Source organism: Mytilus edulis, chromosome 10, assembly GCF_963676685.1.
Source record: "Mytilus edulis chromosome 10, xbMytEdul2.2, whole genome shotgun sequence".
Classification (NCBI taxonomy): domain Eukaryota; kingdom Metazoa; phylum Mollusca; class Bivalvia; order Mytilida; family Mytilidae; genus Mytilus; species Mytilus edulis.
The window spans coordinates 69694479-69719213 of record NC_092353.1 but is presented as its reverse complement, the minus strand read 5'-3'; the positions used below and the strand labels follow the sequence as shown (position 1 = coordinate 69719213).

Sequence of the window (24735 nt, the reverse complement as noted above, 5' to 3'; positions counted from 1 at the left end):
GGCGATCCGATGGATACATCTGTTGTAGAGTTGTCACTGACTCAGACGGCTGCAGTGCAGGCGATTTGGTGTCACGATATCACAGTAGCATGGGTTCGAATCCCGGCGAGGGAAGAACCAAAAATTTGCGTAAGCAAATTTACAGATCTAACATTGTTGGGTTGATGTTTAGACGAGTTGTATATATATATATATATATATATATATATATATATATATATGTGCTCTAGCGTGACGGCTACAGTGCAGGCGATTTGGTGTCACGATATCACAGTTGCATGGGTTCGAATCCCGGCGAGGGAAGAACAAAAAATTTGCCAAAGCAAATTTTAAGATCTAATAATGTTGGGTTGATGTTATGACGAGTTGTATATATATAAATATATTACCGATCGTTAAGCGTGATTATTAAAAAATGTATTGCAAAATATTAAGAACATTAAACTGGGATGCAACACAACACAAAGAAACTACACAAAACAATAACGAAAAGCAAATATGAGTGTAACAATAAACGACAACTATTACAGGCTGCTGATTTGGGAAGCACATATAGAAAAACCCCGAAGGCGTAAACCCTCCTGCCAACATTGGACAGTGGTGACACAGTACAAAATTATAAAGACGATAAAAACATGTAAAAAAGGGCGTAACTCATCACAACAATACAAACTAAATCTTCTTGTATTATAATTTAAATGAAAACGGGTGCGTAAAATACATCTTAACATTCTTCAATTTTAGTGTTATGCTTGGCTTATGCCGTAATACCACTTGTTCTGTTTTTTGTTGTGATACCAAGGGGCATATCATACCACCTAACACTATTATATCGGAGATAAATTCGTCTATACTTAGATACAGGTAAACCGGAAAATTTATTAAAAATTAAAATGTGTACTTTTATAATGGAATAGCGCGTGTATCATTTTCTAATATGATATGCACAACATAATTACTTATATGATGTTATAATGATACTAATGATTATAATGATACTAATGATTATAATGATACTAATGATTATAATGTAGTAATGATATAGCTTGTTTTCTTAATTTGTAGAGTGTTATTTTCATCAGTTTCAGGATATAAATAAATTAAATCAAAGATATGTCATATGTGTATAGAAATATCCCCTTTTTTGGCTGAAATATTCGGTCCTTTGATCTATATAATCAAAGATTTCATTAAAACATTGGTAAGATTACTTTGTAGTACATTTTGTATTATTAACCGGCGAATACTGTTCCTTATTGCATATTGCAATTTAAAGTATTGCAATAGTTCAGGACATTTTATTATTGCACGCAAAAATTAAAATAATAACAACAAAGAATAGAACATCGTTCCTATCTTTATTATCATATCACATCATGTTAAAATAGATATTATGGCATGCTTCTTTTAAGTGGTTCAATACTATTAGTAACACGATAGGGTTATAAACATTAGTAAAATCAGTCTTCATTAATCTCAAGGCTGTACATGTCCATATCAATCACCTCTTGATGCAGGTAGCACAGATGCTAAAATATGATATCTCATTAAACCACAATGTTAATACAGATCATAAATATTACACTCTTACAACTTAATCAAAATTCTTGACGAGCTGCTATGCCCATGATAATAACACACTTAACAAAAACATAACAGAGATTCTGATTTTTATGAATGAATGAACATTACAACCGAGTGTTTTGAATTGTAATCATGAAAAACACTGAACATGTAGATTTCATAGAAAATGGCAGGTTTATAAAAGTTTTGGATAATACTTCCAGTAAAGGCAATTTAACTGATGCTGAAATATTTGACTTTGTGATCCGACATTTAAGGAATAAACAAGAAGACACCTTTTCGGCATCGATATTAACATGTGTTTACATTGTGATATTCATAAGTGGTATTTTTGGGAATACAAGTACCTGTCTAGTAATTAAAAGAAACAGACATATGCATACGACAACAAATCTATATTTGGTTAATCTTGCCTTTGCTGACCTTCTCATAGTAATTCTAGGTAAGTGTTCTATGTCAAAGTGGTATAGTATGCGGTTTTCTCATTGTTGAAATTTGTACCGTTGCCTATAAAAGCTTATATCGACTTCATTTGAACTTTAGTGGTAAGTTGTCTCATTGGCAATCATACCATATGAAATAAAAGAAAAAAGGAAAGTTTGTATGTTTGAAGATAAAAACAAGAATCCGCTAGAGAACAATGATGTAAACTAAAGATCACAATATGGCGTACAGTAAGAAGCAAGAAACGTACCGTATAGAAAATGATTAAACATACTAGCATGATATTATGCAACAAAATTGAATCGACCGGATTTCTGCTAAAACAATGAATGAAAATAAAGTATGACAGCCAGCAAACAACAACTATCATTGCAATTAAAACCTAAACAACCCCCTATCCTCGGAAAGAGGTGTTTCAATACAACACAAGAAATATCAATTTAATGATCGATTTGCATTTTTACACTATATTGGTAAAGAATTTGATAAAATACTGGATATAGTAAAAGGTTAAATATATTCAGAAACAGGATTTAAGAAAATGCCTGTACCAAGTCAGGAATATAACAGTTGTAATCCATTCGTTTGATTTGTTTGAGCTTTTGATTTGTCATTTATCTAGGGATGTTTTTCCCCTCAAAGTTCAGTATTTTTGTCATTTTACCTTTTAGCAAGTAGTTTACTTGTTGGGTAAAAATTTAACTTCGCTAGTGGACTCAAAACCATTTTTAGATTAAATCAAAAATTTTGCCATAATTGCGACATGAGCGTTTAGGAGTGAAAAAATGATATCTAGATATGCATAGTAAAGAATAAATGTGCGCGGAAGCATGTAAAAGATAATAAAAACTTGATACCAGACGATAGATTCATCATTTTTTTTAATAACACCGTTATACCTGTTTTTTACACTGTGGTATTTAAACTTCTCTCTGCATTGCTTTCATGAAGCGCTTGTTAAACTGACGCTTCTTAAACTGATTGTAGTATTACTAAATAACAATAATTTTACTTTGAATTATCTGAACCGAAAAAGTAAAGTTTTTTTTTTACCTTATAATAATCATCATGGGATTTGACCCAGTGGAAGGCACATAAATATTTTTTTTCAATTTGTATATAGAATATTGCTCACACTTTCACTTTTTTTAATTTAAATTCTGTTCTGCTATAGTATTGCTTCCTTGACCTCTTCTGATGTATGATATTTAAAATGTTGATTTGATATGCACATGCATCCTTTGCCATCACAGTTTTCAATGACGAATTTAACACCAGAAGTACAGGATATAAGCAATAAACAGTTAGATAATATTCTAAATATCATGTAGCGCAAACAACATACTGACTGTCAACTATCGCATATTGTTAACAATTGCATAATAGTCCATTGCTCTCTTTAAAAACATATAAATGTCTTGAACCTATGCAGTTGCAGCATTCAACTATACAGATAATGAGTGCGGTACATGTAAACTTAAATCGAGACTACAGGCACTTTTAGAGGAGAGTATGTATTAATATTTTCAATTCATGATACTTTTGGATCTTTAACCCAACTTAAGAATCATTTTCTTAAATAAGCAACGTTCTCCCAAAAATTTTCAGAATTTTTATAGTTTCACATTTTACTCCTCCTCACTGATTAAAATTACTTCTCGGTTCTCATAAATTGCAGAAAGACATACCTGTCGTAAATAAGCAGTATGTACATTGATAGAATTTTAATAATAGTCACACAAGGGAATACACAGAACTTCGATTATCAATTTCCATTCTTTACTTGCAAAGAATCTATACCTAAACGGATTCAGCAACTCATTCTACAAAACAAAAATAAGTAAAAAAAGGCCTTTAAGTCATATTCGTTTCAGTTCATCTTGCCATCAATTTTCATCGTAAATTGTATATTGTAACAAAACTCGTTTTTAAAGAGTAAAATGATATTTGTAAGAAAATAATGAAAAAACGTACGAAAAATGTATCCACATTGCCGTACAGAAATCATAAACAAAGACAGACATCTAATTATTGTTTACGCTGTTCTTCTGTTATGTCATTTTAGAAGTCCAATGTTCAGAGGAAATGATCAAATTGCTAATCTGCGTGAATACCCTATAGCACATTGACAAAAACATCCGATATGATTCACCGTTACACGAATCGTTAATAAGAGCTTTTGCTTTAATCTTAGATTGCAGTTCATCCTTATTTGTTAATATACTTTTGTTTATTAGTGTAAAGTGAGCATTACAAATCACCTGGTAATTTGCTTCTATTTCAAGCAAATGGTCATGTTCAAATTAATGTTTCCATAACGTTTTGATTTATTGTCTTCATCGTGGTCCGAGTTTTTATCGATTTTATACGAAAACAAATTCAATGCGGACGGAGATAAAACTACTAGTATACCAAAATTCAATGATTAACTGCTCAACGCTACGTAATTGAAATGCGCGGCGGGTGTCTGCCGTATTACATGTATTAGGTACATCTTTATTCGTTCGTTTGTTATCTTTATTTCCATGTCGTCATAACGGCATATCCCGCTTCACTCAAGTGTTTGATGTTGACAAAATTATTATATTTAATTAAAACAGATGGTTGTGTTACATTTAAACCAACTGTCCAGGAAGCAGAAGGCTGAAAAAGTATTATCAGAAAAAAATATTATACATGTAATAATACTTATATTCTTTTATATGACAATGAGTGAAAAAAGAAATATCTTTCTAGAATGTAATACTAGTTATAAATAATATAACATTACAACATAAAGGAGTGCACCTATAAACCAGATTCACATAACATTATAACATAATCGAGTGCATCTTTAAACCATGGATTACCGTAATCAATATAAATTAAAGAGATATAAAAAAACAGACCACATAACATCGTGACTGTTATCTCCTGCGAGGTATGTACTTATAGTATAAAATTAATTAATGTGTTTATTTTCTCTTTGTCAAATGTATTATTCGATAAGTAACAGGGTACAGATTTCAGATGTGTTATCATGTATGATTTCCAAAGATTCACAATATATGTAGAGGACATTTTTATCCCATCATATTTGATTTTGTTTCTTATTTTCCACAAGGACCATTTTGTCAAAATAAAAAAGAGATTTACATGTAAAGTTTGGTTCGATTGACCACTGCTATCTCCCAAAAGCATAACATGTTTTAAATTTCATCATCTAATTGAACATTCCATAATGTAAAAATATCTTTGATTTTACTAATGATTAATTTTGTTGTATTGCAATCGAAAAATAAATGTTGCAGATTTTCAGTATTATTCATGTTATTAGCAGTTTGGAAAATATGACAATTGCATTTTTTTAAGTCTACTTTCCGTATATATGATATTGTGTATGCATTTCCATTAAAATTCTTTCATTTTATTGGTGACATTAACATTTTTCAAATTGCCCCATACTATTTTCCAATTAATTTCGTGGCCATAAAATTCTTGCCATTTTAGTTGACATTTTGGATATATATTCTTATTAATCATGTCTCGAATATATTTGAGTTTTAATTCTTTAGGTTTTTTTTTCCATTTCTGTCTAATATAACCATTTCATTAGAAAGTTTCAATTCTATGTTTGGTTTTTCATTAATTTCATTATCAATTTTTAAAATTTGTAAGAAGTCAATTGGTATTAAACTTTTAACTCTTGAAAATTCCGATATACAGTTTCTTTTATCTACAAGTTTTTCAAATATAGAACAACAAATGTAAAATGTTTTGGTTTCTTCGTTCCATATGTCTTTGATGTATCTTATGTTACTTTTTAGAAAGGAAGAAAAAAACAATGGTTTATTTTTAAATGAAATTTTTGAATTACCAAATAGTCTCATATTAAGTACCTCGTTCTTAGTTTTGGGATTATCTCCCATTTTTAGACCATGATATAAACTTTAATTTGAAAAGAATTTTCAATTTTCAAAATGCCGACACCTACAAATAGATAGATGGGCGCTGAATGTAGTACAGCGGCAACTTGTACATACATATGAATGTTGAAAATAATGTTCATGGTACACGTTTATATATGATATGAATGGTTTCAACTTTTACAAAACCAGAGCTATAAGTTTGATATAAACGTTTAATTTATTTGGCCTTTTTGATTTTATTTGACTTATTTGCCTTTTTAACTTGATTTGAATCGAGCGTCACTGATAAGTCTTTCGTAGACGAAACGCGCGTCTGGCGCAAAAACCGGCAAAATTTATATCCCGGTATCCATCTATGATGAGTTAATTAGATACCCTGTAACAGTATCTTGGCTCCAATCTACTAATATTTGGTCTTAGTACTCTTAATTTCAGCGTAAATAAAATATATATATTTATCAAAAATCTCCCACATTGTAGACTAGCACAACCTTATTTGGGACACCATACATTCAGTATTCCTACCGTACCAAAAAAAATTTAACTCAAATCATTGATACAAGGCATTATAATTATGATCGTCATACAACCGATAAAAATGAAAACATAACATTAAAAGTTACGACCGAAGCGCTTTTCTGGATCGACCTTCTTAGGGAACGCTCAAAGCTGAATATTAAGAGCCAACAACTTACAAAGAACATATTAAATGATATATTATGTAGCCAACATGATTGCAGAAAGTAAGAAGTCGTAGAAAAAAATTTGAAATCAAAAGAGATAATACACCGTGTATTGAGCCTTTCTATTGCTTAGAGTTCAGTAGAAAATATATATACATGCTCAACCTACACATACTATTTGACCTACTGCCATTTGTTCAGTTTTTACTGTAACTCCTGTTTCTCCTAAAATATGGGTGCTAGAAAAACCAGCAAGTAAAATGGCCAATATCAGATCCGTACGTCTTGTTTTGAAATGAATTCTCTTCTTTTGAGAAATTTTTATTTTGTCATCCAATTTTTCACAGCTTACAATTGTCTGTCTGTGGTTTTATTTCATACATTAACTTTTGAGTATCAGTATGTTTTCAATTCATATTGTTTCGTTTCGTTCCGCTTTTATTTTATTTCGCTTTTTACAGGTACCCCTCTTTTTGCCCTTTTTCTATTTTTGATATTTTAATCAAAAATTTAAAAAATCAAACTTTCAAAAAGTGAAATAATTAACATTGCACGTAAGGTTTAATATTTTAGGAGTTGGATTAAAATCCTTAACTATCAAATTTAAAAAAATTATTTAGAATTTTAATATTTTAATAATTTGGTTAAAATTTCAAAATTTCAAAACTTTTACAAATTTTGATATTTTAAAACTTTGATCAAAATTCCAAAAATCCAAAATTTCAAAACTTTTTAAAACTTTGAATTGATAAGTGTTACACGGACCAGTATTTCCCGCTCCATTTTTACAAGTGTTTGATGTTGACAAAATTATTACATATTTTATTAATACAGGTACCTATGTCTCATCTATCATCTTTACACACGTCATCTCTCTCTATTGCAACAATAACGAGTTAATTACAATTAACAGCAATTGTGGAATTGACACAACAAATTTCTGATCAAACATGTGTAAATAATAAACAGTGTTATATATAGGCGATATAAATATTGTGAAGTCTGGTGCATACTGTAACAGAACATTCACTTCAATCGAAATTCTCAGAAATTGTCTAGTTGGAATTGACGCAATGTATTTCTGCCCAACATATGTACACGATACACATGGTACACAGAAGAAGATATGAATATTTAGAACCTTGGTCTATAATGAATCTTAACGTTAATTTCATTTGATTTTCACAAAAACCGTGTAGTGCTTTTTATTATTTTGTGGTCTTTCTTTGTCAAATAACATTACTTTTGTTATCTTATAAGTAGTTTCTGTGTGTGTTGCACTATATTTTGTTTTGTTTTTTGTTGCACTTTAGTGTTCCTGTTGTTTTGTTGTTTTCCTTTTATATTTAATGTGTCTCCCTTAGTTTTAGATTGAATTCCAGATTTGTTTTTTTCTAAATGTATTAATCACTTTCGAACAGCGGTATACTACTGTTGCCTTTATTGATTTCAAGTATGGTTTTCTCATATAATATTGGAACGCCTTTTATATCAAACCTCATGATGAGGTTAAACCTCTGAACATTACATAGACACGAAACAGTTGAAAGGTCACATTTGTTAAAAGTACACAATATTCTATTTTTACACTATAATAAAATCATTATAACAAGGAAACAGCCGTTAAATGAAAATCGAAATCTATAAAGAGAGCATAAAATTACGTAGGAACGAGATCAACTGTATATGCTATTATATTTTAAGCAAAATTATATCTTGCGTTTTGTTTGCTTAATTTGGACAAGGAACTACGTCATTACTAAATAATCTATATTAAGCAGACTTACTACTTAGAAAGACCTACATGTACAAACTTGCATAATCAACCGTACGCGTACCTGTTTAAAAGTTAAAATTGTTTCTACTGTTTGCTTCGTTTAAGCATCAGAAAAATGATTGGTAGTAGATATTATTTTTTATGTTTAATATGCATCTTTGGCCTTCAAACATTAAACTTTTGTAGTGTTTTTGATGAATGTAAATCCATAAAAGTTATTCATATGTAACCAATTTACAATTTACAATATTTTTCTTTTATGGGGGTCTGAATATTAATATAATAAATAATATACATGTATCTGCTAGTGAATATTTTACAACGAGGGCATCATAAACTTGGTAGCTAGTAGCTTATTATTTTTTTTTGTAGTCAAACTCAGATATCTCTATAGAATACATTTATCTGCTAATTTTTGCTGCAGGCCATAATAAAAAAACTACCAATATGAAGTAAGTATGTTGTCTTAAACCCATTCACACAACAATAAAAAAAAAGACATCAACCGGAATAGATTAGAATTTGAGACGCCGAATTCTCAGTTATTTGTTTTGCCCATGAAATAAATTCTCACTCTTATTAATACGTACATCTGTATAATGACACATATTATGAGTTTAATAACCCTTTGGTATCTATCGCCTCTCTTTCATGTTTCGTCGCCATTGAGTTTATTGTATTGTCGTTTGCTTCCTCTTTCACTACAAAACATTTGACATTTATATAAATCTAAACTTTCTTATAGAGATTGTAATTATTTCCACCAAATAGTTTTGGAAAAACTTAGAATAGCAGACATCTGCCTCCTTGTGAAAGCAATATCTTCACCCATGAAAATTATATTGTTTAGACAAAATGCTCTTGTTATAATTATCCTGTAGAGTTTGCAATCACGAACTGGGTTTCTGATCTTTTGTTCATTTCCGATGAACTAAATTGATCATATAAATCCAATAGATAAAAGTATTTAATAAATAAAAGTTCTGATTTGTCTGTTGTTTATTAAAGATTTACGTAACATGACAACGTAGTAATGTGTTCATTCGGAAGAATGTGATATATTTGATTTTTCGTATTTGATGATTGTCAAAGACATGATGTGTACATGTACTATAATGAACTGATATGATTGGATATGCACTTCCTTGTTAGTAATATATATCAAAGTCGGGGAATGAACTAAGAAGTACAGTTGCTCAAATACATTTTGTGCGAACTATAATAGAATAAAAATAAACTATGAGCAGTTCGTGCAAATATACATTTCATATGTAGTCCTGGCCTTCCTAGCGCAAACTCTTAATACAAAAAGTATTAGTATTGGTAATTTTTTTCAATATGAAAATTAGCTATAAAATGAACCTTGTGTATATGATGTACTCCCAATGGAATTCTCCTAAATACCTCATTTGTCGAGTTGCTGAGTGTACGCACACATGATTTATAATATTTCGATGCGTCGCTTAGATCGCCCATGGAAGTGCAGTGCTCAACACAAAAATATGCATATTATGTAACAATGAACAAAGGAAACATCCTTACAGGTCATCAGAATTAGAGTGTAAGAGCCGATTTTGACCTTAAAGAATATTGTATATTTTGCCTACGTATGAAAGCCTGGCAAACTTTAAAGGAGTAGGTTCAGAAAGACCCCATTTTGGCCTCAAAATATAGCAGTTTTACAAAATCAAACTTCAGGTTCATCTGATGAAAGATTTTGGAGACTTTTTAAACACTGAAGTGTGTACTTTAGTCGATTCAATTAGTTGATGTGAAAGATTTGAACTGATTTTATCATTAAAGACGCTCAAATTCGAGCTTAAATATGAAAAATCCATCAAATATGCCATAATTTATCCCTTTTTAGACGTTTTTTTTTGTCAAAAATGAAAGTGGATTTATCCGTGTTCACTCTAAACCTTTACAAATATTATGTATTATCATTAAATTACTCATTTGAATTTTAAGAATGTACACAAATGAAACCACTTCCATTTAAGACAGAAACCGTCTAAAATTTAACTAAAATGGCAAAATTGTGAAGATTTCAATAATTTAGCATGACTTAAAGATACTAGTACCCGATATATGTGCAGTGTCTTGTCAAAAACAGCCGATATTCATGTAACAGTAGTATTCTATTTTCCAATAAATACCTAAAAGTTTACATTTTAACAATTTTGTAAAACTGCTATATTTTGAGGCCAAAATGCGGTCTTATTGAACCTACTCCTTTAAAGTTTGTCAGACTTTCATACGAAGGCAAAATATACAATAATGTATGTTAAACTGGACAAATGTCATATGCCTTTCATTTTATAAATGGAAAATATGTTATCACTCAACAATATCATTTATAAAAAAAGTAAATATCAACAACTTAAACGTAACCAACTTCACTATACCATATGTGTATTTCGACAATATTCCACCATCATCACATCATAAATAGTTGACAGTTGAATGAATGGATTGCGTTTGTCGTAGGTTCTTTTTTGTATGATTGTTCATCATTGTTTTTCGAACTTCAAGGTTTTTATTTTATTTTTGGCTCGACGGTCATTTTTCAATATAGTTACAATCAAAATATTGATTAATGATAATAATACGTTTGTCCTTTTCTTTGTTAACAATCGCTTTATCTTTTTAATAAAAAAAGCTCTGGATTTCTAAATAGTTATGCCATCAACTTGACAAAAATGGCAAGTAGAAATATATTGTTAAAATACGCATCTGGTGCTAAAAAAAAAGAGTTCCGTTTATGTTATTGTGTTGTTATAACAAGACATCACGATCTTAATCACAACGGTCTCTGTTTCATATTGAGGTTGGTTCGATACTCGCAGCTATAAAAGAGGGACGAAAGATACCGGAGGGACTGTCAAACTCATAAATCGAAAATAAACTGACAACGCCATGGCTAAAAATAAAAAAGACAAACAGACAAACAAAAGTACACATGCTACAACATATACAACTACAAAATAAATTAATTGAGTTTTATAGTCACAACTGACACCGGTACACATATATTCATATGATATACTTGTAAAGCAGCTTCTTTTTAAAATTCAAGTTCTGGTGAACAACTTGTCACCATGTCTTCAGCTAAGTAGCTGTTGAAAGGTATTGACATGAATATAAACAGCATACTGTTTTTATATATATCAAAAAAGTTGATCTTTGATGAATTTTCTGGTTTAAAAGTTCCTACTAAAAGGAAGCCATGAATACTCGAACCCACCATACATGTATTTCTGAAGTGAGCGTTTTGTTTTGCAATATGTGTCTGTCAGAAAAAGTAGTATTGGTTTTTATTTTTTCCAATATTTGTAATAATTTCTGCTGGTCTGTTTTTGATTTTTGGGGCGTTAATGATCTTACTTCGTACTTTTTTGTCATTCTAAATAATTCACTGATAAGTCTTGTACACACTAAACGTGCGTCTAAGGCCGTGTTCACATTAACCTAAAATCAGTGTTGTGTTAGTGTAACTCACACTTAACCTAAACACAATTTTTACGTTCCCATTGACAAAACTCAATGTTTACCTGTAGTTTAAATCATGTTTTGTCTACATGCAGTCGATAGTCAATGTAGGCCTTGTGTAGGTTAAGTGTACACAAAAATAGGCATTTTACAACATTAATTTTACCATGTAAATTTAAGGAAAAATCGATTTTTGAATAAATATAATTTTATCTATAACAATGATTAATAAATTTCTTTACAGAAATATTTGTCTAAACTTGCTATATTTATTTGTTATAAAAACACTTTACGTAGCTTTATTAACCCCTTATCAGGACTCAAAGAATCATCATTGCCGAACAAATAATTCATTTGAAAAGGTCTTCCCGAATCGACTGGCCGTACACAGAAATATTTGCCACTGGTCTTTACTGAAACAACGATTCCCTTATAAATGCATTCCTAAAAAAAGTGTTTCGTAAATTTTATTGTTTGCGTTAAATACACTTAGAAATAAAAAAAAAACATTACCCCCTCCCTTTGGTGAATACTCCTTGGAGTAGAAATACCACTTGCAACAAACACAAAATTTGAAATGTGGTGATCCTTAACAAGTCAATCCCTTTTCTTCGTCTGTAAGCATGCTGCTGTAGCCTACGTTTTCTATCGAGACATCTTTAGTATCTTTAAACAACTTCAAATCATAAAAGAATGCTTTTATAAAGGAGCAACCACTTAACTTAAAAAAAGGAGGTGTATGGTTTTTTTTTTGCGAGAACGTTTTTAATCAGTTTTTCTTCGATGCTAGCAATCAAATATTTTTTTCTTCAATATTTAACACTATTATGTATTGGGAAACACTGGATTCAGAATATATTTTTTTTTATCATCTGTATGACCAGAATTTTTTTTTTTATCATTTAAGGAATCAGAATAGTATTCAAAGGAAACATCTCCCCCCCCTTTTTGACGTCAAATGGTCGTTTCCTAAATGCTAGAAAAGTTGTCCGAAAAATTTGAATTCGGTTCTACGTAATGAACATTTAAATGAGTTAGAGTTTACAAGTGTGAACCAATCTTATGTACAGGTAATTAAACAAGGTGTATAGATGTGAACAAATTTAATGTGAAACCAGTGTACATTACATATGTTACATTAAACTAATTGTAAACATGTTTACTGTACATGGCGTTTGGTCGGAACACGGTCTTAGGTACATAGTTTATATCCTGGTATTAACGATGAGTTTATTATATGTATCATTATCATAGTGGTACTTTGTTTAGCATCTTTACTAAAATGTCAAGTCATTCTTGGAATAAAAAACAAATTACTCGACTGGTAAGTGTCATATCAGTTACTGTTGTTACGTATGTTTCCATTATTGTCACTTCTTTGTTTTCCTTTAATGAATTAAAACACTTATTATTTGTTTGGCTTTTTAACTGTTTGGATCTGAGCGTCACTGATGAGTCTTACGTAGACGAAACGCGCGTCTGGCGTATACAATTATAATCCTGGTACTTTTGATAACTATTAAGACTGACATATACACACTTCTCGTCAACAGGTTGGTTTCATTAAAAGGGAAAACATAAAATAGATTTATGATAATCATTGGTTAATTGAAGAAGTTGTTATGCTTTTGAACAAATGTCACGTTTAATAAGGGCTTGAAAGAGTGCCTAGACAGGTTTATGTTCTTATTTCTGTAAATAAGTACAGACTTATGACAACATATATTCATTTTGATAGTTAACTGTTATATTTTGTAAATAATGTGTGTAAGCATGCCATCGTCTTACATAAAGTAAAAAGTTTCTAATTATATCATTCTGTTTGAACTAGTTTATTAACTTTTAACAGTTTGTAAATTATGTGTGTAAGCATCCCATAAACTTACCATGGAAGAAAAGAAAATATTTGTAATCATATCATTACATTTCAAAATCATATGAAACAAGTGACCGGTGAAAAATAATGTTACTTCAATTATTGAACCAATGCCTGCATAAATCATGAACTTAATCTTCTGTGAACAATTTGATCATTTTACGTATCCATATTGACAATCGTCACAAAATATTTCACTCGGTCAGTGTCATTGTGAAAATATGGCAGGTGATTAATTGTCGTGTTCTGAAGCCGAAGTTAACCTAATTTCACCTTTTAAACAATTAACAAAATAGCATAGATTTTGTGTTAAGGACGTGTATAACATGTACGATAAGATAATAATAGTTTATTTCCATGATGCAACAATGTTTACGTTTGTTGACTATCTCTTCAACGTTTTTTTCCCTTTGCACTTGTGTATGTCGGTGAATTGTTGTCTGGAAGCCAATAATTAAAAAAGAGTAAATAAACTCATAATAGATACCAGTATTTGTTTTTGTATTAATGCCAGACAAGCGTTTCCTCTTCAAAAGACTCACCAGTGACGCTCGAAGCCCAAAAAGTTAAAAAGGCCAAATAAAGTACGACGTTGAAGAGCGTTAAGAACCAAACACAGCTAAGGTAATCCATTCCTTAGATAGTAAAGCTAAAGTAAATTTCTTCTAAATTTGGACAAATTCATGAATTTTCCTCAGATAAAAATATATGTACGCAAATTTTATATTATTTTTTTTAGAGGAGAAGGACCAACACAATATACAAATAGTATGTATGTAGTACTCATATCATGGTAAATTATAACAGCCTACAAATGAGATATTAACTTTTGTTTTCAAATAATGGAACATATTAATGATTTATTGTATCAAATTATGACACTAGTGAATAAACAAAAAGCCTAAATCCTCCGTGGGAATTCGATCCGGATTGTTTTTACACACATTTGATTAATTGCTCCCCAAGATTTGGAAATCACTGCGGTATAGGATCATGAAACCCGGTGTGCTTTGTTATAAAGGCAGAAGTATTTCCTCAACGTTTAAGAGGGTAACGGGTTCGACTGTCGTTTGACTAATTAACGGTACTGGTAAAGTTGGAAGATTTACATAAAATATTTATCATTGGATGTAAAATAACAACAACATTTAATTCATCTTTAGTATAATTTCTAGACCTAGTTTAATTCAAACTCTTGATAAATATCAGTATGACTTCATTAATTGATCCTTCATACAAGACACTTTATTTCATTATGAAATATTTATTTATAGGGCTGTCTTTTTACTCTATTATATTTGTCTGAAAACAGATTCATTTCCTTATCAAAATGTCAAGTATGTTTGTGTATCTAAGAAGCGTCAGGTAAGTAACCAGTGTATACAAGGAAGCAGCAGACCTTCATTATATTATTTTTCATCTATTTATTGACATTGACAAATCGTTTATAATCTTCTGACTATTAAAGACAGACTCTAATTTTGTTAGATAATACGTGTCTGTTTATAATCTTTTGATATTATAAAGACAGACTACAACATTGTTAGACAATACTTGTCTGTGGTGGTCAAACTGAGTTAAGTTTACACGAAGCATTGGTCATGGTTGTACATTTTTGTAAAGCTTACTGTGTTTTGTTTGATGGTATTTTCTTTTCGATTAATTATGTTAAGACACTATGAATATTAAATAATGGAAAAAGTAGTACACCGCTGTTTCAGGTTACAAACTATAAATTCCGCTATCAATTTTATAAAATTAAAATAGTGTACCAAGGGGATTTTCAAAACTAGAGAAAAACTAAAACTCTATAGCAATAGAACATCGAAAGACAACGAAACGACAACCAAATAAGCAAAACACTCCATCGATCACTTGAATTAGAGTATTTAACAAAAAACTTTCCTACGAATATACTCATCAAAGATACCAGGCATACATTTTGTAATTACGCCAGACTCGCCTTTCGTCTACAAAAGACTCATCAATGACGCTCGAATAAAAAAAAAGTTAAAAAGGCCAAATAAAGTACGAAGGGCATTGAAGAAAAAAAAATCCTTAAAGATTTGCCAAATACGAATGACCACATGTACTTCGGTAGGGTAGATATATCCTGTGCCGCTAGTGACACTCGATGTGTTACAAATAAGATATAACCACAACAATCAATATATAAGAAAAAACTTAAAACTCAATAAAAACAAGTTAAATGATTTTGTTTTCTTCAATAAAGTAATCAATGAAATTAAATAACAGTTTTGAATTGTGAATGTTAATTAACCGGACCAGACATGTGAAAGATTGCTAATGGGTGACTCTTAACACTCCAATTTCATTTTGATAAAAAATTGTCAGCTTCTACAGTCACACAATAAAATGTTCTTTTATTGTAAGTTTATTAACCGATGAATAGAAACCTTGAAATTTTTAGAAGGAAAAACTGCATTAATGTCACGCAATTCACATTAGCAAAGTAATTTGAAAATTATTTTGAATAATTTTTTCAAATATTCATTCGACAAGCCAGTGATCTGAACGCAAGAACACTGATGTGTTATTTAATGTCTTTCCTGTTTTTTTTCTGTTTGACAGATTCGTTTTCCTTATGAAGTCTGAGACTCATATGTAGTTAAAGTCAATTACATAATTTGATAACATATAAATTTATTTTAAGATAAGATTAAACGACTCCTAAAGAATCGCGTATACCACAAAACAACTGCATCCTTATTGAGACTTGCAGATGATTTATTTATGGAACTGTTAATTTTTTTGTCAATTAAGGTATTATAAAAAAAATAAAAATAGAAGGAACAAATTTACATCATTTGACTTCAGGTACGTATATACAGTGTTAATTACATATTGCCTATTATCTATGATGAGTTTAATTATTCAGTATGACAGACCCATATCTTCTCAGTGAATGAAGTTATCCGTAGGGTTAAAACATGCATAAACTAGATACGATGCATTAGAAAAAAATGATAGTTGATTTGATTCTTTGTCAGAGGGAGGAAAATCTTATTCATTTTAGAGAAAAGTGCACACACTGAAAATAGTAATTTTTTCCGCCTGGTACCTTTAATAACTATTAGCATGTTGTAATGTTCTATTGTATTGTTAACTTATGTATTTCTCTATCCTGAACATTCCAATTATTAATATTGTAGTCCTGTCATAAAAAAGTTGTAATTTTAGTGTCATATTTAACATTGCCATTAAAGCGGGAGGTTTGTCTAGCCACAAAATCAGGTTTAACCCACAATTTTTCTCAAATAACCTGTACCAAGTCAACAAATGATAATTATTAACTAATAGTTCGTTTCGGTGCATTGTCGTTTGTTTTTTTTGTAGGTCTTTAGTGTTTCTGTTTTTTCGTGGTTTTCATTTTATATTTGATGTGTTTACCTTAGTTTCAGTTTGAAACCCGGATTTCTTTTTTCACTATCGATTTTTGACTTTTGAACAGCGGTGTACTACTGTTGCCTCTTTTTTTCAATTGCAATCAAATTTCCGTCCCTTCATTTTGCCATTTCGTTCCTGATATATAACTGAAATGAAGTAAATTAACTGCACGACAAAGGAACAATATATCATTAATCGATTTAATTTTGAAATGTGTCTGTATATAAGATATCTGTCTTTTACACAGAGCTCTTTAAACCTTTCAGATTTTCTAACCAAAAAAAAAATTAATAATGATGTATATTGCAGATATAACAAAATCGATATAATGTAATACATGTTATTGCATAATCTATATACATTTGATTATACTACATGTATATATTAGCAAGAAACCGATTAGAAGTCTTGACATAGTTTATAATTCTTGGAGTATGATTTGTAATATCAGATAAAACTATAAAATTAATTCAAAAGTTATTGCGAGGTGTTAATTAATGCGAATAATACAATGCAAAACAAAATGAACTCGTATTCTGATATATGATACATACATGCTGTATTTGTATGCTGATTTTCCTTAAATCGCAAAAATCAATTATGCATGTGTGTCCATTCTAAATAAATCACAATGATAAATGTTTGTTATATTTTTTTAATCTACAGTATACATTTGAATAACGGGTGTTTCTTTAGAGCGGGATCTCCTCAATCTATTTTAGGACCGGAGATCATTCAATTATGTTGGTGTGTTTCGTGTTGTTTATCACTTAGTTTTCTATGTTAGCTGTTGGAACTTGTTTGCTTTTTGGTCGTTTCAGTCATGGCGTTGTTAGTTTGTTTTCTACTTCTTTGAATACCCCTTGCTATCTTCAATCCATCAATTTACTTCATTCAAAAACATTGTTGAGTACAATTAATACGGTTTAGTTGTGTTGGAAATTTTTAATCATACAAAGCCTTGTTCGGACTACATTTTATAATGTTACAAAATTTCTACATGAAGGCGTTCATCAACATTACTAGATTTTTTTTCTGGGAAAAGCTCTTGAATATACAGTTTTCATAACAAAACAATTATTTAAACGAGATTCAACATCTTTCAATTGCACTAAAGCTAATGTGGCAACTCCCTCTAACAAACTTGACTTTGAACAATTATTGCTGTTCGTTTTAGATTCTTGGTTGATGAACAGACAAGTAATACGTTTTTTTTCTTGTGTTACAAGACTTTTACAATATTATTACTTACTGATGAGAAAGAACACAGTATTTTGCAACTTGTGAATTTCATTGCATATATTCAAAACATTAAAACAAATCTAAAAAAGAATGTATAACGTTTCCTTTCGTTAATTTTCTAGATGTTTTCTTTGAGGTAAATGCCACAAATTGGCAGCTACGATAGATAGAAAAATCACAATAATTGAATAATTATTTAACATATAAGAAGATGAAAATGAAAAATCAAATTAAAAAATTTATCTAATTGCCTTGAAATACAAGCAAAGTCAAATTCTATTTAGCTAACTCAAGAATAGTAACTTACGTATTGACATTAACGTCAATGTTCTTTTTTTCAAGATTTGCAAAACATATTTGTGCCGAATTTCTTATGATTAAACAATGTTGTATTAAGGTAGATTTGTGTTTTACGCCATCTTGAATTATAAAGTAGCAGAAAACAATTTGTCTAGATCTGTCATAAATTCTCTAAAAATATTTAAAAATCAATCATTTTTAGGACTTTGCATCTAGATGAAGAAGATAAGTTTCATCATTGTTTTTCAAGACAGATAACTCAGTTAATGTTACTTTTAAAAACGATTGTCATTTGAATTAACCAGTTTTGTTTTGGTTTCTTTTAATGAAAAAGAAAAATCAGGGGATCGCAATCTTTTGATTATCTGAATGCACATTCAAACAGCTATCTCCTCGTATTTTATTTAAAAATGCTATTGTCTTTTTTCACACACAATCGGGTTTTCTTGCCTGCTTGAGATTAAACTCTAATATAAAAAAAATCGGTCAGTTTTACACAATCTGTAGCATGTAAAAAAAAAACTTCACCAACACTCTTTATTATATTTTTTTAAAAAGCCTGATATAAACATAATTTTGTAAAAAAACAATAATGTCATCGATGTTAATTTCACCCCCAATCTGCTTTTAACGGAAAGATTTGTATTTGCCTTTACAAATTTTTGACTGCAATAAAATATATTCGATGAAAACTAGTTCAAGGATGCTTGAAATAAACCATAGACATTTCAGACGGATATTAAATTGATAAGTGGAAAGAACCTTCGGTTTTGATAATTTCAAGAACGATACTGAATGGGTAAATAATAGATATTATATCAATTGACACGATTTACAAAACAATAATGAGGATTCAAATATAAAATTTGAAAACAACACTATAAAAAATCTCATGCGTTGGAAGCGATACTCTTTTTTTTTTTTTTTTTTTTTAACGTACATGTAACAATAACTTTATTGCATATTTGCTGTAACAATTTACTAAGTGTACAGCTTTAACTTAGTATCCCTCTTGTTAGCTTACCTAATAGTTAAGGGAAGCACTATTTGGCAAGATATTATTTCTTCATAATATTAGTATTCATAACATAAGTCATTTCACAAAATATATTTTATTAAAATATTGTGATTACACATACATTATATCGTGTTTCTTTTTCTCTTTTTCTTAGTATTAAATATGTGTTGTTTTTCACATGTGCGTTATCGGGTATAATTTTGATGTGTGTCGTCTAAATATAATAAGCGATAATCTTGATGTACCTTCATCGGGAACGCTGAAAGCCAGATAATTGAAAGTCGATATTTGTACAAGAACCGAAACAGTAGAAGAGGTATATGACAAAAATCCATTTAAGGTAAACTTTGCCTGCTTGAGAGGAAACCTTTTCTGTATAAGTTCAAAATTCATAAACGGACAATTTTAGTAAGGTTATATAACATGACAAATTAAATGCAGGTGTTGAATTTTCGTATAACTGTAATCATAAAGTATGATGTAGATTTAATTATTCGGTACACACGTTTTGGTTGTTTAGTTTTAGTCACATCTATTAAACGATTTAAAATATAAATATAGAATTTATTGTTTTCTCCGTAGATTGAAATATTTAATCATTCGAGTCAATTTTCAACCTTAAAATGGGAGGTTTAGCGAGCATTTGGTAACATCTGAAACCTTAAACTAATGAAAGTGGATACATATTTTACAAAACAGGATTGAGTTATGAAAACTGTTTCCTTAATGCTTTCTTTTAAAATCAAAACAATACTGAACTCCGAGGAAATTTCAAGAAGGAAAGTCATTAATCAAATTGCAAATATATAAATCAAAAGCTTTAGCAAATCATACGAATGGATACCAACTGACATATTGTTGACTGCGTACAGGCATTTTCAAATGTAGAAACTTGTGAATTGAACCTGTCTTTATAGCTAGCTAAACCTTTCATTTGTATCACAGTCGCATACAATTTAATATATTGGCATCGATGTATGAACAAAACAAACAGACACAATAGCATTAATAGGTAAAAATGTCAACAATAAAGCTAGAGCAGTCGACATTAAGGTATCAGTTTAATCACTCTAGAAACAACCAAATATATTAACAAACATTAACCATGGCCAAATAACACAACGATGTAATTTTAGGGGCCTTGTACAGCTTTTGACATTTTTAGAAGTGAGCCGAGGTTCCGTGTTAAAGAACTTTAACTTATAATGGTTTACTTTTATAAATTGTGACTTAGATGGAGAGTTGTCTCATTGGCACTCATACCACATCTTCTTATATCTATATACAGCCCTGTCGTATAGAAGAAAGAAACATAAACAGGCATATAGACAAAGCATATTAGCATATATAAAAGACAAGAATACATAAATTATAATAGAAAACACATTGACTGGATGTTTAAGTATAGAGTCACGTTGTATGTAGCAAAGAAGCACACAAAATTAGAGAAATGATGATTATTAGCTATGTATGTTTATGGTTTGTTTCTTGTTAATTAATCATAGTAGCTCTGGTTCTTACATTGCTCAATCTGTACTTACTAAGCTGATTGATGTTTAGTTTTCGGTACGTCGTTGTCGGTCCTATTCTTACTTGTGATTTGAATTCCTCTTTGCATTGTATTCGTGAAGCTTCTCAGTTTTCAGGTGTAACTAATAACAACAAAATAATTCCATTTTCCTTTATTTGATATAGGGTTATTCGGTCAGAAATGAAAGTCCTTTAATTTTTTTATAGTTCAAATGACTTATAACATTGAATTTGAAATTCAGACATTTAATATCAACTGTAAATAGGTCTCATATACTTTTATAACCATATCTATACAATCGACATATATAAACAATTCAGTTACCATCTCAATAGATTGTCTAAGACTTACGGCAAATCTTCAGACGTATTCAATTTTCAACAATCTATTTTTACACTTCCTTTATTAAGGAAAGTTCTGAAAACTTTAGTTTCAGAAAAAGCATTAATTTTCAATTCTGCACTTTATCAATAATGTCATACGTAAAAGACTTAAGGAAATGTCAAAAAATGTAAAACTATTTACACTTGTATTCTACCATGACTTATTTTGATTGGTCATAACGGGTATACTTGCTTACTATGCCTGTAATTGTCTTCCTTGTGTCGAACCCATTAGTCGAGTTGTCCACCCACCAATGTATAGCCTTTAATTGTCTTCCTTGTGTCGAACCCATTAGTCGAGTTGTCCACCCACCAATGTATAGCCTTTAATTGCAGAGTCTTGTATAGCTTATAACAAAAGTTTGCTGACAGGCATTCCGTTAATGAAACTGATGTATTCCGGTTTTATAATTGTTACTGGATTAAGGTGGTACCTAACACTACAGGGAGATAACTCTGTAAAGTCAGCTAAACGTTTTAATTACGTTGTGTTGTAAAAGGAATATTAAGCTTCTCGATGATCAAAATTGGTGTTTGCCAAACTGCTATATAACCAGTGTAATTTTTCTGACAAAACGGTTGGTTCAAAAGAGGGACGAAAGATACCAAAGGGACAGTCAAACTCATAAATCTAAAACAAACTGACAACGCCATGGCTAAAAATAAAAAAGACAAACAGAAAAACAATAGTACACACGACACAACATAGAAAACTAAAGAATAAACAACACGAACCCCACCAAAAACTAGGGGTGATCTCAGGTGCTCCGGAAGGGCAAGCAGATCCCGCTCCACATGTGGCACCCGTCGTGTTGCCTAAGTGATTACAAATCCGGTAAATAGTCCAACTCGGTAGGTCATATTCATGAAAGGGAAGGGGATTGTAGTTACGACGTAAGGAACATATCCGATATCATTTGTGAAACGGTTATTCCATAACGGTGAACCAACTCGTGATGGCGTCCGTAAAATTTACGAAGGGATGATTTCAACTTCACCATTTGGAACTCTTGGTTTAATAGCTTCCTTGGGAGCAGCAAACCTCTATCAAGAAAATCATGATAGGAAATGCAAGCACGGGAATATCGTATCAATTGGGAAATATATACCCCGTATGCAGGTGCTGCTGGAATGTTGCTACTTAGAAATGGAATGTTCACAATTGGAAAGCTGAAATCATCTCTTTTGTCGTAAAGTTTTGTTTTCAACCGACCCTCATTGTCAATTTCTAGATGTAAGTCAAGATATGAAGCCGACTTAACTATATCTGTAGTATCCTTTATCTCTAGTTCGATTGGATAGATGCGTTCCACATAGTCACCAAATTTTGAATTGTTTAGTGAAAGAACATCATCTATATAGCGGAAAGTAGAGTTAAAGGATATTGCTAACTTCTTATCTTTCTTCCTAAGAAGTTCCTGCATGAAGTCAGCCTCATAATAATAAAGAAACAAGTCGGCGAGTAGAGGGGCACAGTTTGTTCCCATTGGAATGCCGACAGTCTGTTGAAAAACACGTCCTCCGAACGTAACAAATATGTTGTCAATCTAGAAATCAAGCATCCTGATAATATCAGTTTCAGAGAATTTTTTGTTTGAATCAGAGTGATTCTTTACAAAGTAGGATTTATCCCTCCCTAAGACAAGATACATGAATATTTGAAAGTTTTATAGTTTTGTTAAAGGGTCAAAGTAAATACTTTGACAAAATTTTATGAAAATTAAACGAGCCAAATTAATTTTAGTGAAAGTGTTGGGTACCACCTTAATGTAAAAAAATGCACATTTAGGAAGAGTATAAATTACAATATTAAATTAAAAAAAAGAATGTTATCAAAAGTACGTCAACAAAAATGAAATGTTAGACTACCTTCGAACATAGTATTTACTGTGTTGGGCAGCCATTTTGTATTATCCAGCAGGCCTTTTACGGATCCTTTTAACAATTGTTTTGATGGTTCTTTAAATAATTAATCTCCATGCAAGGATGTTCCAAATTAAAGTACCTACCAAGTAAGTGTTCCCCTTGAATTGTTTTACATTTTTCATTTCGAAGCCTTTAATAGCTGACTTTGTGGCATGAACTTTGCTCACTGTTGAAGGCCGTACGGTGATCTTTAATTGTTAATTTCTGACTCATTAGGTATATTAGTAAGTGTTGTCTCATTGGTCGGTCATCATTCTACATCTTCTTATTATTATAATAATATTGATTCAGATGGCTAAACAGGCAAACTTCACCATGACTATCATTTTTTGCCGAACAGGATATCAGGTAAATGTAATTCACCCTTGCATTTTCCTTTTAAAACAGTATATTCTGTATTGACTAACATCTATATAGAAATAGAAAAACAAAAAATTAAAGAGTAATAAAGCATTGTAACAAACAATTTCTTAAATATGGTATGATTGCCAATGACACAACTCTCCACAAGAGACCAAATGACACTTACATTAACAGCTATAAGTCACCGTACGACCTTCAATCACGAACAAATACCATACTTTAAAGTCAGTTTAACTTTATTATCCTTCCCACATATGTTATGGACGAAAGGGCTCATTAAATTTCCATGTAATAACCTTCAAAGGTCTTTAACAATAAACAACGGTTCATTGAATCGTGAAATTAAGATAACATGTAGAACGACTTTGCTCGATTTACAGAAACTATTTAAGGTGGTACCCAACACTTTCACTAAAATTAATTTGGCTCGTTTAATTTTCATAAAATTTTGACAAAGTATTTACTTTGACCCTTTAACAAAAATATAAAAAATTCAAAAAAATTGAACCAAGCGTTTTATCAGAAAAATTACACTGGTTATATAGCAGTTTGAAGAACACTTATTTTGATCATTGAGAAGCTTGATATTCCCTTAACAACACAACGTAATCAAAACGTTTAGCTGATTTTACAGAGTTATCTCCCTGAAGTGTTAGGTACCACCTTAAAGCATTCTCGCAGGTTAAATCTAAACAAATTAATGTATATTCACTGTATACAACCACTTTGCATAGATAAATAGTAGTACTCAATCAGTCGATTTTTTTTAAAGAAATAGTTGTTAATATGTGTACATGCAATGT

General features: G+C 30.5%; 1 protein-coding gene across 2 annotated transcripts in view; it reads left to right on the top strand.

Moving 5' to 3' along the window:
- Positions 1 to 1687: 1687 nt before the first annotated feature.
- Positions 1688 to 24735, top strand: part of LOC139491774 (pyrokinin-1 receptor-like) — a 67932-nt gene continuing 44884 nt past the window's right edge. Inside the window, exon 1 of one of the 2 annotated variants that reach the window (XM_071279628.1) lies at positions 1688 to 2026. In XM_071279628.1, coding sequence (XP_071135729.1) covers positions 1717 to 2026 — 310 coding nt within the window. In that variant the 5' untranslated portion in view covers positions 1688 to 1716. The remainder of the gene's footprint in view (positions 2027 to 24735) is intronic. The other variant, XM_071279627.1, reaches the window with a different exon arrangement.